This window comes from Salmo salar, chromosome ssa25 (genome assembly GCF_905237065.1).
Source record: "Salmo salar chromosome ssa25, Ssal_v3.1, whole genome shotgun sequence".
In the NCBI taxonomy this organism is placed as follows: Eukaryota; Metazoa; Chordata; class Actinopteri; order Salmoniformes; family Salmonidae; genus Salmo; species Salmo salar.
The window spans coordinates 9258468-9272614 of record NC_059466.1 but is presented as its reverse complement, the minus strand read 5'-3'; the positions used below and the strand labels follow the sequence as shown (position 1 = coordinate 9272614).

The 14147-nt window shown below is 45.6% G+C and overlaps 1 protein-coding gene across 5 annotated transcripts in view; it reads right to left on the bottom strand.

Moving 5' to 3' along the window:
* LOC106586120 (histone deacetylase 4) overlaps positions 1 to 14147 on the bottom strand; it is a 177207-nt gene that overhangs the window by 34280 nt on the left and 128780 nt on the right. For all 5 annotated transcript variants that reach the window (XM_014172999.2, XM_014172997.2, XM_014172996.2 and 2 more), the window contains exons 13-18: positions 13727 to 13860; positions 8665 to 8767; positions 6647 to 6693; positions 2694 to 2801; positions 446 to 501; positions 183 to 270 (exon numbers count right to left, since the gene is read on the bottom strand). In XM_014172999.2, coding sequence (XP_014028474.1) covers positions 183 to 270; positions 446 to 501; positions 2694 to 2801; positions 6647 to 6693; positions 8665 to 8767; positions 13727 to 13860 — 536 coding nt within the window. The remainder of the gene's footprint in view (positions 1 to 182; positions 271 to 445; positions 502 to 2693; positions 2802 to 6646; positions 6694 to 8664; positions 8768 to 13726; positions 13861 to 14147) is intronic.

Here is a 14147-nt window from a genome sequence, read left to right as displayed (position 1 = left end):
CTATTTTCAATATGACAGATTCTAACGACTGACGTTATGTGTTTCATACATATAGAACCCTGATGTATTGTCATTATATTACACTCACAGAACATTAAAAACATATTTTTTTTCGAAAGATAGGTCACATTATTTGTTGCCTTATTCTGTGTGGAAGCACAGGAAGTCCAAGGTAAACTTACCCAATCCACAATCAGGATCTTACTGACACTGAGCCTCTGCTGCAAGAGTTTAGCTGCGATGGCCACTGAGTTGAAGTAACAGAATCCCCTATGTGATGTAATGATAAGAGACGAGGGGGGGAGCGGAAAAAATTATATACATTTTGTGAGTCTGACAGGTTCTGATCCTTTGATTTTGCTCAAAATCTCTCTACTGTTCCGTAATGACGTCAACAAGATCTGATCAAATGAGACGGAAGAAACATAAAAGGGGTGGGACTTACATAGGTGTACTCTCCTCTGCATGGTGTCCAGGGGGCCGGACTACAGCAAAACCATTCTGCCAATCAGAGAAGACGGAACCATGTTACCCATCATTTTTGTATTGAACCTTTATTTAACTAGGCAAGTCAGTTAAGAACAAATTCTTATTTACAATGACAGCCTACACCGGCCAAACCCAGACAATGCTGGGCCAATTGTGCACTGCTCAATCATGGCCGTTTGTGATACAGCCTGGATTTGAACCAGGGTGTCTGTAATGACACCTCTAGTACTAAGCTGCAGTGCCTTAGACCGCTGCACCACTCAGGAGCCCAGCTGGTAAAATAAAAAGACGCATTAGGATAAGGCCTTGAGCAGTCACAGACTAAAATACACTCATACTCAAATAAACGCGTAACCCCAAAAAAACGCACTTACACACACACACACACAAACACACACACACACACACACACACACACATATATATATATATATATATATATATATATATGCACACCAACCCGTGCACACACACACGCATGCACGCATTCCAGTTTCTCCATGCAATATTTAGTTTTCTTCCTCTCTGACCTTAAATCCCACTATGGCTCACAGTTAATTGTTTTGCCATTGACAGGGCGGAGGGTCAGACACTGCTGATGACACAGACACAACCCCTGCCACCGCGCGCACGCACACACACACACACACACACACACACACACACGTGTGGCTGTCAGCTGGGAGTAGCAGTGCGAGACATGGATGCTGTGTTAATGTGGGGACCTAGGGGACTCCGCCACTCCCGCGCCAACTGTTCAGGGTCCTTGTGTAATATGGGGACCCCAATGTTTGGGGGCCGTGACTGACTGTGGTATGCAGGGACATGGTGAGGGGACCTGTGTCCCTGTAGTCCAGTCTAATGATGTTGAGGCAGCTGCTGTAGATTACTGCACTCCACCTCGCCTGTCCACAGAGGATATTATTCTAGCAGAGGGAGAGGAGGGACTAAGATCCTGTCTGATGATAGGGGCCGCTTTCAAAGAGCTGTATGTGTGAGAGCGAGAGTGTGTGATTTAAAAACGCTGAAGATGCTGATGGAATGCTGACTCGGACAGGCCAGGGGGGTTGCAGGTGATGTTAGAGTCTGTCGTCCCCCCCCACCCCCTGGGGTTGCGTGTGTGTGTGTATGCTAAGATGGTGTTAAGCGTCAAGTTGATAACTTCCTGTGACCTCTAACCCCTATGTAGAGTGCAGGAATGTTCATGATTATTTCAGGTCTTTATTCCTAGATAGAGAGACCATCTCCTCGATTCATCCATTGGGATGATTGATAAATAGATGAATGGATGAACAAACAAGTCAGTGAATGAATCAAACAAGTAAATTAATCAAACCCTCATCTCAGTAACAATAACAAGTGTTGTTCACTAGATGGCATACATACTCATTTCAACTGATACACTCCTAACAACAACCTTCGAATAACAATAGATCATGCTTTCAACTCTACTATAACAATGAGAGTGAAAGTGCTTGTTGAAGCCATAAGTCCTAGCAGAAACTCCATGTGAGTGTTAGTAATTTAGCATGCTATACTAACGGCTCTGAGAAGAATCGTCATTAGTCTCCATTAGCCAGCTCCGCTCTGATCCGGTGTGCAGGGTCCCGAGTGGCGCAGCAGTCTAAGGCACTGCATCTCAGTGCTAGAGGCGTCACTACCGACACCCTGGTTTGAATCCAGGCTGTATCACAACCGGCTGTGATTCAGAGTCCCAGTGTCGTCCAGGTTTGGCCGGTGTAGGCCGTCATGGTAAATAAGAATTTGTTCTTAACTGACTTGCCAAGTTAAATTTGTGTGTTAGCAGGGACTGTTAGCCACTTAGTGGTGCCCATGCGCTAGGTCACCAGCAGGGTTCAAGTGATAACCCAGCACGGCCACAGACACAGGAAGGCAGGCGGGGGTGTCTGTCTGAAAGCTTTGCAGTGGGGGGCATTCCTACAGAGTCTGTAGGTGTTAAGAGTGAGTACGGCTAACAAGGCTATATTAATGAAGATACACAAGCCCTTTTATTCACTTGAGTGGGGCTAGCATTATCACTGCTAATACGGTCTAATTATCAATGCTCCACTCTGCCACCTGTTCACCTGAGATGGTGCTAGCATTAGCATTTAGCATCAGTTGCGAGATGGCATTATCATTGGTAATAGGCATACAGACAGACGCATAGACAAACACATGGTGACGAGGGACATGAGGCTAACCTTGAGCTCTGCAGCCGCCACTTTGAAGCACAGCTCCACGACGGAGCCCACAGCTAGACGAGCAGCGCTGGACGAGTGGACCTCGTTCCAAATGGTGTCGCTGTCCACCTGTGAGCACAAGCACAAATGCACATTTATATAATGCACATTATAAACTGGGTAGTTCGAGCCCTGAATACTGATTGGCTGACAGCCGTATACCATGGGTATGACAAAACATTTATTTTTATTTTTACTGCTCTAATTATGTTGGTAACCTGTTTATAATAGCAATAAGGCACCTCAGGAGTTTGTGGTACATGACCAATATTCCATGGCTAAGGGATGTATCCAGGCACTCCGCGTTGCGTCGTGCTTAAGAACATCCCGTAGCCCTGGTATATTGGCCATATACCACACCTCCTCGTGCATTATTGCTTAAATATGCACTGAGGGTACAACACATTTTGAACACCTGCTCTTCCATGTCATAGACTGACCAGGTGAATCCAGGTGAAAGCTATGATCCCTTATTGATGTTACTTGTTATATACACTTCTATCAGTGTAGATGAAGGGGAGGAGACAGGTTAAAGAAGGATTTTAAAGCCTTGAGATAATTGAGACATGTATTGTGTATGTGTGCCATTCAGATGGTGAATGGGCAAGACAAAATATTTTTGTGCTTTGAACGGGGTATGGTAATAGGTGCTAGGCAAAATGATTGTCAAGAACTGGAACGCTGCTGGGTTTTTCACACTCAACAGTTTTCTGTGTATCAAGAAAGGTCCACCACCCAAAGGACATCCAGCCAACTTGACACAACTGTGGGATGCATTGGAGTCAACATGGGCCAGCATCCCTGTGGAACGCTTTCGACACCTTGTGGAGTCCATACCTCGACGAATTATGGCTGTTCTGAGGGCAAACGGGGGTGCAACTCAATATTAGGAAGGTGTTCTTAATGTTTGTGTATAGCCTAAATGTATAATACAATGGGACAATATAAACAGTATAGATTGTATATAAATTGTACATGTGTAATGTACAATATAAAACAGGTTAAATAATACAATGGGACAATGTTGGACCAGGATTGTTGTGGTACAATCTGTCCTCGCAACCCTTCCAGATGTAGAGAGAGCGAAAGGGGGTATGAGTACACAAGCTACAGTGCAAAGCCCCTAACCACACTCACACACAGTGTTACAAATCTATTGTATCACAGCTTGCACAGAGGGAAGGAAAAAAGGGACCTGATTGCTGAGAAAAAAGAGGCAGTAGTAAAGAGACCCTCAGTGTGAGTTACGGGTCTATCCAACTGACGTGAATGACTCCCGTTCGAGCACACACACACACACACACACACACACACACACACACACACACACACGTCAATCCAAAGGGCAGGGGAAGATACTTTGCTCTTCACACGTCTGTCCGCCAAGAGAGTCTTTGAATGTGCTTCTACTGGGGTCCCATGGGGGATGCTATTAGAGGTGTGATTTTAAAGGGGAGGAGTTCGGGGAGATGGCTTACTGTATATTCACAGACATGGAGCGTCAATACTGAGCCAAGCGAGTACCAAGGGGATGAAGACATGGAGAGAGATGGGGGATGGGTTGGAGCTGACTAGTCTTGCTGTTGTGGATATGTGTGTGTGTGTGTGTGTGTGTGTGTGTGTGTGTGTGTGTGTGTGTGTGTGTGTGTGTGTGTGTGTGTGTGTGTGTGTGTGTGTGTGTGTGTGTGTGTGTGTGTGTGTGTTTCCCTATGTGGTCAATGAGAGAGGCCAGGCATTCTTCAGTCAGGGCTGATTATGCTGACACACGCTTGCCCAGTGGCCCCAATCTCTCTCACACACACAAATCCTATTTTCCCTAACCCCTAACCTTAACCCTAACTCCTAACCCTAAACCTAACCATCGTCTTAATCTCTAACCCTAATTCTAACCCTAAACCTAACCCCTGAAATAGCCTTTTTATAAGTGAGGACAGGCAAAATGTCCGAATTTTTGTTGGTTTACTATTCTTGTGAGGACTTCTAGTACCCACAAGTATAGTAAAACATGCACACACGCACACACTTCATACATCTCTACACCTCCACGCACTACACACCACTAGTCCATACTCCACATACGGTTGCACAAACACTACACACAGCTCTAAAATCTACACACCGCTGTAACACACTTAGCAGAGATACTCTTAACTCCTCGTTGACCCTGCAATCAACTTGAAGTCACACACATACACACACACACACACACAGACGCATACACAGACACCTGGGATGACCAACTGAATTCCGAGACGGAATAATCTTAAGAGAAGGAAACACCTGGCAGAAGGGAAAGAGAGAGGAGGAGAGAGAGAGAAAGAGGGAGTGTGTGGGGACCTGCAGGGTTTCTGTGAACCTTGGGGTCTCCGACAGACTCAGCACACATTGACTGTGGCGATCCCTGCCTGCTGCATTTGGCTTTCAGTTGCATGAACGCTCAAGGCGAGAGAAGAAAAAAAAAAGGAAAACGTGGGCCTTTTCAAGTCGCGCCAAGAAGGACTTTGTCACGAATGACGGGTCTGTGGTGCATTTATGATAAAAAAGAAGACTGGGGGGAATGGAGATGCGAGGGGAAGAGAGGGACGATGGGGGAGAGGGAGAGGGAGAGTGAGTTGACTGAAGAGTGATGGCTGCACCAGAGAAGTGAGTGAGTGAGTGAGTGAGTGAGTGAGTGAGTGAGTGAGTGAGTGAGTGAGTGAGTGAGTGAGTGAGTGAGTGAGTGAGTGAGTGAGTGATCAAGGAAAAGAGTGATCAAGTTATTGAGTAATAAAGTGAGCGAGCAAAACAAAAAAACAAAGAAGAAGAAATGGGACAACGTGGCAGAGGGACAAACTGAGGAGTGTGTAAGAAAGTAAAAGAGAATAGTGAGCGAGGGAGGGACACTGCCAAAGTATGTCAGCAGTTCCAGTCGCTAACAGAGAAGAAAGCGTCACGTTGGAAAAGTAGAGTAGTCCTGACAAAAGCGACTTTTGAGAGTAAGACTGAGTAAGAAGAAGTGAAAGACGCACGCCAGTAACACCAAGAGCAATAGGGGGATAAAAGAGAGGGAAAAGCGAGAGACCAGAGACCAAAGAGAGGGGGGAGCGTGTTGGAATGAAAGAGTGGTTCGTTCTGCTCAGGCTGACAGGGTAATATGATGAGCGGAGGCGCTGTGCTGGGACTACAGGAAGACAACAATTTTGTCCCATTTCCATAAAACAGAGCAGAGCCCCTTCTGTTTCCTACCAACGGCAGCAGGCACCGTAACAGACCCAGCTAGCTACCCCCGAGAGAGGGGGGTGGACAGGGGAAGGGAGAGACAGGGAGAGAGCGGTGGGGGAGAGACAGGGAGAGAGCGGTGGGGGAGAGACAAGGAGAGAGCGGTGGGGGAGAGACAGAGTGGGGAGAAGAGAATTGTGGATAAGGAGTGAGGGGGTGGGTGTGAGGGGGGGTAAAGAGCAAGGGAGAGAGAAAAAGTGAGAGAGAGGGGGATGGAAAGTCAGACCAACATATTGACCTAGGGATCGACAAACACACGTAACCTGAGTTCACCCACTCACTCCAATACGCACACACACACTCTCGAACACATATAATACCTTTACTTTCACAAGCACACTGAAGTGGACACATGTGCATGCACGTGCATCCCCACACACACACAGACACCATTGTCACCCCCCCTCCCTAAGTGTCCCTCTGAACACACAATACACAGGCAGTGCACCCCCCACCCACACACACTCTACAGCACACAGCATGTTTATAGAAAACATCTGGTCACAATTACCCACTCGACAGAAAGCAGAGCAACAGTTTTGGTTGCCTCTGGTGCTCCAGGGTGGTGTGCGTGCGTGTGTGTGTGGTGGGAGAACAAATAGCAACATTATTTATACAGGGGAGTAGAAGTAAAGAAGTAGAAGAGAGTGACTTACCCCCACCCCTCCACATGGCAGCCTCACAAACATGGGAGTCACTGAACCTGAGAAAGAGAGAGAGAAAAAGAGGGAGAGAGAGAGAGGTTAGAGGGGACCGCCAGAATACTCATGGACGCCCAGGACATTCAGCAGGTGCCTTGACCTCTGAACTCCAGACTCTGACCATGTGAAATTCCACAGAGGAGAGAATACACAGATGCCATTTTAATTGTGGTGGAAAAAATGACGAACCTCTCTCTCTTAGTGTAAACAACTTGATTTTGTCAAACATTTCTTCCCTCCTTTCACTTTCTTCTTCATTCAGTACCCCTCTTGACATCCCTCCCTCGCTCACCCCTTCATCCCACTTATCCATTGTTTCTGTGACAGTACTGTATACCATAGTTGTGAATATGAAGTAACATACCGTAACATAACCTAAGAGTTGTCCAACCACCTTGTCATGCAGTATGCAAATAAGAAAATATTCTAGTCCCTCCAGACAAGAAGCGCCTGCAAGATGACTAAGTTAGACATTATATCCCACCTTGAGATATAAATTCATCTTGACCGGTACAAATTCTAGCAAAACATCGTCAAGTGGAAACCCCACACCCTTAATACAACACCCTGCATGATTTGAGAATATACGCTACACCGGTGTATGTGTATTAGGATTAGTCCAGTATAATTGAGTATAATTGAGTGTAATTTAAAATGTGTCTAGGTTAACGTTCACTCTTCTTAGTGGGCCCTGAGTTGATCGTAACACTGCATTAATATGAATTCATATAGCAGACGCTCCTAGATTGACTCATCACACCCCCACACACACACACACACACACACACACACACACACACACACACACACACACACACACACACACACACACACACACACACACACACACACACACACACACACACACACCATTGATGCAAGACAGAATATACAACATAATCACACACAGTTGAACACAGTCCAAAACAGTGGTTCCCCTGGGGGTACTTGGCCTATCCACAGGGGGTACTGTTTTCATGAGTCTTACTGGTAAAATGCACATGAGGTTGTCCTTCAGGGGTACTCCGGGCAGAGCAAAATGTACTTGGTGGTACAGTAACCAAAAAAGGTTGAGAGCCTCTGGTCCAAAAAAGTCCACAAATTTAATGTCTACCTTACTCCACAGGCACTGCTGGCTAAGAGGCTAACTCAGCTATGAAAGCCAGAGCGGTCATAGTGAGATGTTTGAGCCAAAAAGTCAGTCTCTCTCACTCTCCCAACCGAGAGGAAATCTTTAGGTGATGGATCAGTAAACTTTGGGAGGGAGTAAACAAGGAGGGGTGATGTCATGGAAAATGGTGTGTGTGTGCTTGCGTGCATGCGTGTTCATTATTGGCAGAGAGGTGGCGAACAGCTGGGCCAACAGCTTAGAGGTAGATTTGAACAAGTTCTACAAGTTCCAAATCTGACAAGAAAAAAACAAGAATAGAACCAAAACAAATAAAAAGGCTGTTGTTCAGGTAAACAAAACAATCTGTTTGGAGATGTACTGAGTGTCCCTGCTTTGGTCAACACAGAAGGCAATAATGTAGATAATAAAGTTGATCATGGTCTGGTAGAGGAACTCTATCATTAGACCAGCTTTGCCCTGTAATAATAGACAGCCGAGGTGTAAGAGGAGGGAGAGAGCGGTTATTGTATTATTGTCGTAACACTGTCATACTTTAGGCAATCTTGTTCATTTACTTTGTAGATATATGGGTCAATCTGAACTTCTGACATGCATTGATGTCGTAGAAGACTAGGTGAAAAATTTGACTTCAGTGGAAGCAGGGATTCGCCCTGCACAATAGACCATGAGCATCTACACAACGGATCCTGTTTAGTGTACAAAGCAACAACCAGTTGGGTCTGGGCCCATATCCACAAAGGGTCTCAGGAATGCTGATCTAGCACCAGTTTTTCCTTTTAGATCACAAGGAATAGGATTATATGGACAGATCCTAGAATAGCACTCCTGGTGTAGAACGTACTGTCTAGCTTCTGCCGAAGTGGGTTGGTTCCATACAGAAGGATGTGGGCCTCAGAGTGAACCGTCTGCAGTTCTTCCAGTGAGGCTTTCCGCCCCCGTATACACTGCAGAGAAGGGGGAGGGGCGAGAGAAAGAAAGAGAGTTGGTAAATTTTATTTTCATTTTATTTGTATTTCTTTCCCCTTTATTTAACCAGGTAGGCCAGTTCGTTTACAACTGTGACCTGGCCAAGATAAAGCAAAGCAGTGTGACACAAACAACACAGAGTTACACATGGGATAAACAAACGTACAGTCAATAACACAATATAAAAATCTATATACAGTGTGTGCAAATGTAGTAAGATTAGGGAGGTAAGGCAATAGATAGGCCATAGTGGCAAAATTATTACAATTTAGCAATTAAACACTGGAGTGATAGATGTGCAGAAGATTAATGTGCAAGTTGAGATACTGGGGTGCAAAGGAGAAGAAAAAAAAAATATGGGGATGAGGTAGTTGGGTGGGCTATTTACAGATGGGCTGTGTATAGGTGCAATGATCGGTAAACTGCTCTGACAGCTGATGCTTAAAGTTAGTGACGGAGATATAAGACTCCAGCTTCAGTGATTTTTGCAATTCGTTCCAGTCACTGGCAGCAGAGTACTGGAAGGAAAGGCGGCCAAAGGAGGAGTTGGCTTTGGGGACGACCAGTGAAATATACTTGCTGGAGCGCGTGCTACGGGTGGGTGCTGCTATGGTGACCAGTGAGCTGAGATAAGGCGGGGCTTTACCTAGCAAAGACTTATAGATAACCTAGAACCAGTGGTTTTGGCGACGAATATGAAGCGAGGGCCAGCCAACAAGAGCATACAGGTCGCAGTGGTGGGTAGTATATGGGGCTTTGGTGACAAAACAGATGGCACTGTGATAGTCTGCATCCAATTTGCTGAGTAGAGTGTTGGAGGCTATTTTGTAAATGACATCGCCGAAGTCAAGGATTGGTAGGATAGTCAGTTTTACGAGGGTATGTTTGGCAGCATGAGTGAAGGATGCTTTGTTGCGAAATAGGAAGCCGATTCTAGATTTAATTTTGGATTTGAGATGCTTAATGTGAGTCTCGAAGGAGAGTTTACAGTCTAACCAGACACCTAGGTATTTGTAGTTGTCCACATATTCTAAGTCAGAACCGTCCAGAGTACTGATGCTAGACGGTCCGGGCGGGTGCGGGCAGCGATTGGTTGAAGAGCATGTATTAAGTTTTACTTGCATTTAATAGCAGTTGCAGGCCACTGAAGGAGTGTTGTATGGCATTGAAGCTCGTCTGGAGGTTGTTAACACAGTGTCCAAAGAAGGGCCAGAAGTATACAGAATGGTCTCGTCTGCGTAGAGGTGGATCAGAGAATCACCAGCAGCAAGAGCGACATCATTGATGTATACAGAGAAAAGAGTCGGCCCGAGAATTGAACCCTGTGGCACCCCCATAGAGACTGCCAGAGGTCCGGAAAACACACCGGACAACACACTGAACTCTATCAGAGAAGTAGTTGGTGAACCGTGCAGTCATTTGAGAAACCAAGACTGTTGAGTCTGCCGATAAGAATGTGGTGATTGACTGAGTCGAAAGCCTTGGCCAGGTCAATGAAGATGGCTGCACAGTATTGTCTTTTATCGATGGTGGTTATGATATCGTTTAGGACCTTGAGCATGGCTGAGGTGCACTCATGACCAGCTCGGAAACCAGATTGCATAGCAGAGAAGGTACGGTGGGATTTGAAATGGTCGGTGATCTGTTTGTTAACTTGGCTTTCGAAGACTTTAGAAAGGCAGGGTATGATAGATATAGGTCTGTAACAGTTTGGGTCTAGAGTGTCTCCCCCTTTGAAGAGGGAGATGACCGCAGCAGATTTCCAATCTTTAGGGATCTCAGACAATATGAAAGAGAGGTTGAACAGGCTAGTAATAGGGGTTGCAAGAATAGCCACAGATAATTTTAGAAAGAAAGGGTCCAGATTGTCTAGCTCAGTTGATTTGTAGGGGTCCATACTTTGCAGCTCTTTCAGAACATAAGCTGTCTGGATTTGGGTGAAGGAGAAATGTGGGAGGCTTGGGCAAGTTGCTGTGGGGGGTGCAGAGCTGTTGACAAGGGTAAGGGTAGCCAGGTGGAAAGCATGGCCAGCCATAGAAAAATGCTAATTGAAATTCTTGATTATCGTAGATTTATCGGTGGTGACAGTGTTTCCTAGCCTCAGTGCAGTGGGCAGCTGGGAGGAGGTGCTCTTATTCTCCGTGGACTTTACAGTGTCCCAGAACTTTTTGGAGTTTGTGCTACAGGATGCAAATTTCTGTTTGAAAAAGCTAGCCTTTGCTTCCCTAACTACCTGTGTATATTTGTTCCTAACTTCCCTGAAAAGTTGCATATCGTGTGGGCTATTTGATGCTAATGCAGTACGCCACAGGATGTTTTTGTGCTGGTCAAGGGCAGTCAAGTCTGGAGTGAACCAAGGGCTATATCTGTTCTCAGTTCTACATTTTTTGAATGGGGCATGCTTATTTAAGATGGTGAGGAAATCACTTTGAAAGAATAACCAGGCATCCTCTACTGACGGAATGAGGTCAATATTTTTCCAGGATACCCAGGCCAGGTCGATTAGAAAGGCCTGCTTGCTGAAGTGTTTTAGGGAGTGTTTGACAGTGATGAGGGGTGGTCGTTTGACCGCAGACCCATTACGGACGCAGGCAATGAGGCAGTGATCGCTGAGGACCTGGTTGAAGACAGCAGAGGTGTATTGAGAGGGCAGGTTGGTCAGGATGAAATCTATGAGGGTGCCGTGTTTACGGATTTAGGGTTGTACCTGGTAGGTTCCTTGATAATTTGTGTGAGATTGAGGGCATCTAGCTTATATTGTAGGACGACTGGGGTGTTAAGCATATCCCAGTTTAGGTCACCTAACAGTACAAACTCTGAAGATAAATGGGGTGCAATTAATTCACATATGGTGTCCAGGGCACAGCTGGTGGCTGAGAGGGGTCTATAACAAGCGGCAACATTGAGAGACTTATTTCTGGAAAGGTGGATTTTTAAAGTAGAAGCTCGAACTGTTTGGGAACAGACCTGGACAGAACTCTGCAGGCTATCTCTGCAGTAGATTGCAACTCCACCCCCTTTGGCAGTTCTATCTTGGCGGAAAATGTTGTAGTTGGGGATGGAAATTTCAGAATTTTTGGTGGCCTTCCTAAGCCAGGATTCAGACACGGCTAGGACATCCGGGTTGGCGGAGTGTGCTAAAGCAGTGAAAAAAACTAACTTAGAGAGGAGGCTTCTGATGTTAACATGCATGAAACCAAGGCTTTTACGGTTACAGAAGTCAACAAATGATAGCGCCTGGGGAATAGGAGTGGAACTGGGGGCTACAGGGCCTGGTAACACTTACTATGACACCAGAATCTGTAACTGTGTACCCATTTGTTATAATGTACCGCTACTTTACTAATCCCCAAGGGCCACCTGAGCTTTTGACGGACAAGAGGGATGGAAAGGATGGAGGGATGGAAGGATGAAAAGGAGGGAGTGAAGGAGGGACAGGGGGCAGCAGGGTAACACCTGCAACCAGGAATCTCCAATTAGTAACAGTGGAGGTCGTAAATGAGGTCCTAAAGGGGGTGTGTGTGAGAGAGAGAGAGAGAGAGAGAGAGAGAGAGAGAGAGAGAGAGAGAGAGAGAGAGAGAGAGAGAGAGAAAGAGACAGGAGAGGAAGTCTGGGGGTGGAATTTGTTTGCTTGTTTATTTGTTGATATTATTTCTGTTTGTGCCATTCGGGAAAGACAGACAGGCAGCTGTGCAACCAAGCATAGCGATGACACAATGAACGAGTGAGACGCGGGAGAGATCAGACACAGGAGACCCGCACACTCTAGGAGCTCAGATGCAATAACTGAATAACCGGCGTTTCGACAGACAAGCTGTCTTCATCAGGGTATAATGACAAACACTGCGGGTCACTAGTTTATATAGTGTCAAAGGACACGCGCAGGGGTCTGTAATCATGGCCGGGTGTGGCTTGAAATCATTGGTTAATTTACTTATATAAATAGAACGTATAAAAAAAAATGAATGGATAGCATACGGTCATAGATACAATTTGGCTACATAGGCCTACAAACACTTTCAATGAATAGCAAAATCACAAGAATCACAAGAATGGCTTCAGATCATAGTCTACGTTGAGACCGAAGGGAGCAAGGGTCTTTAAATTAAAGATAAAGACACACACACACACACACACACACACACACACACACAGGAAAGATTATCCCCATTTAGGAACCATTAGGCTGTTTTTAGACCTCTCGGATGAAGAGAAAAGAATGTCTCTTGCTGAGAAAATGTGTGTGTGTGTGCATGTGTGTGTGGTAATTGTGTGTGCGCATGCATGAGTGCGTGTATGTGGATTGTCACAGAACAGGTGCAGGGCATGATAAGACCCACTATAAGCTTTTTATCTCTGCCAGCACACTTCAAAACAACCTAATACTTCAAAACAAGGCCCTAAGCTAAACAATGATCTAAGGTCAGTTTAGATTTTTTTCTGCCACATGGTTAAGGTTAGGATTTGGCAAGGGTTAGCTGATCCTAGATCTGTGCTTATGGGCAACTTGCTGTGGGGTGTTTTGTCAATGGGGAGGTCGGGCAGCATGGTTTAACACTGCCCCCTCCTGGTCAGAAATGGTGCCGCTCTGAAAGTGGAATAATGGGTCCATATCAGTAGTCTAGGTTAGATGGGAAAAGGAAGCCACATTCTACTATTGAGATAGGACGGCGAACAAGCTTCCTCAGTTACTCTGACAGAATTTATACTCTAAATTGGATTTCCCCCCTTAGTCTCTGCACTAATCTGAAAAGACTGTATGGGTGAAAACACAGAGCAGGCCTCAATATAACCTCTGCTTGTAGGTCAGTGCTTAAGTGAGTCAAACAATGTGTGTGTGTGTGTGTGTGTGTGTGTGTGTGTGTGTGTGTGTGTGTGTGTCAGTATAGATTATTGATACATATCCAAGAGATGAGCTTTGGTGATGGTCCCCGTACCTCACACTTGCCCCTCAGTCCTGTCTCTTGTAGTCGAGACCAGATGCTCTGGATGCGTCCGGCGTGCTCTGGGTGTGTGTTGGTGTTGCCACACATACACTGGTGCTTCTGCATCAACGTGTCATACACCAGTCCTGGAGGGTGATGGGAACACACACAGAGTTAGGAAAAACTATTTTAGGAGACTGTTTGGGAGACAATAACCGTGTCCGAATACCCGTACATGCGTTCTAAATATTAGGCATTTTGGGTACGTGAAAATGTAACGTTTTATATTATGTGACATTTTGGAAACGTAGTATGCTTTAAATGCCAGGATGTCATACTCATTTTGGCTTTTGATTTTAGTAGAATTCGCTGCACACTAATGAGGAAGAGAATCGTCTTTTCAGACTCTCGTGTGTTTGAAAATGGCTGATTA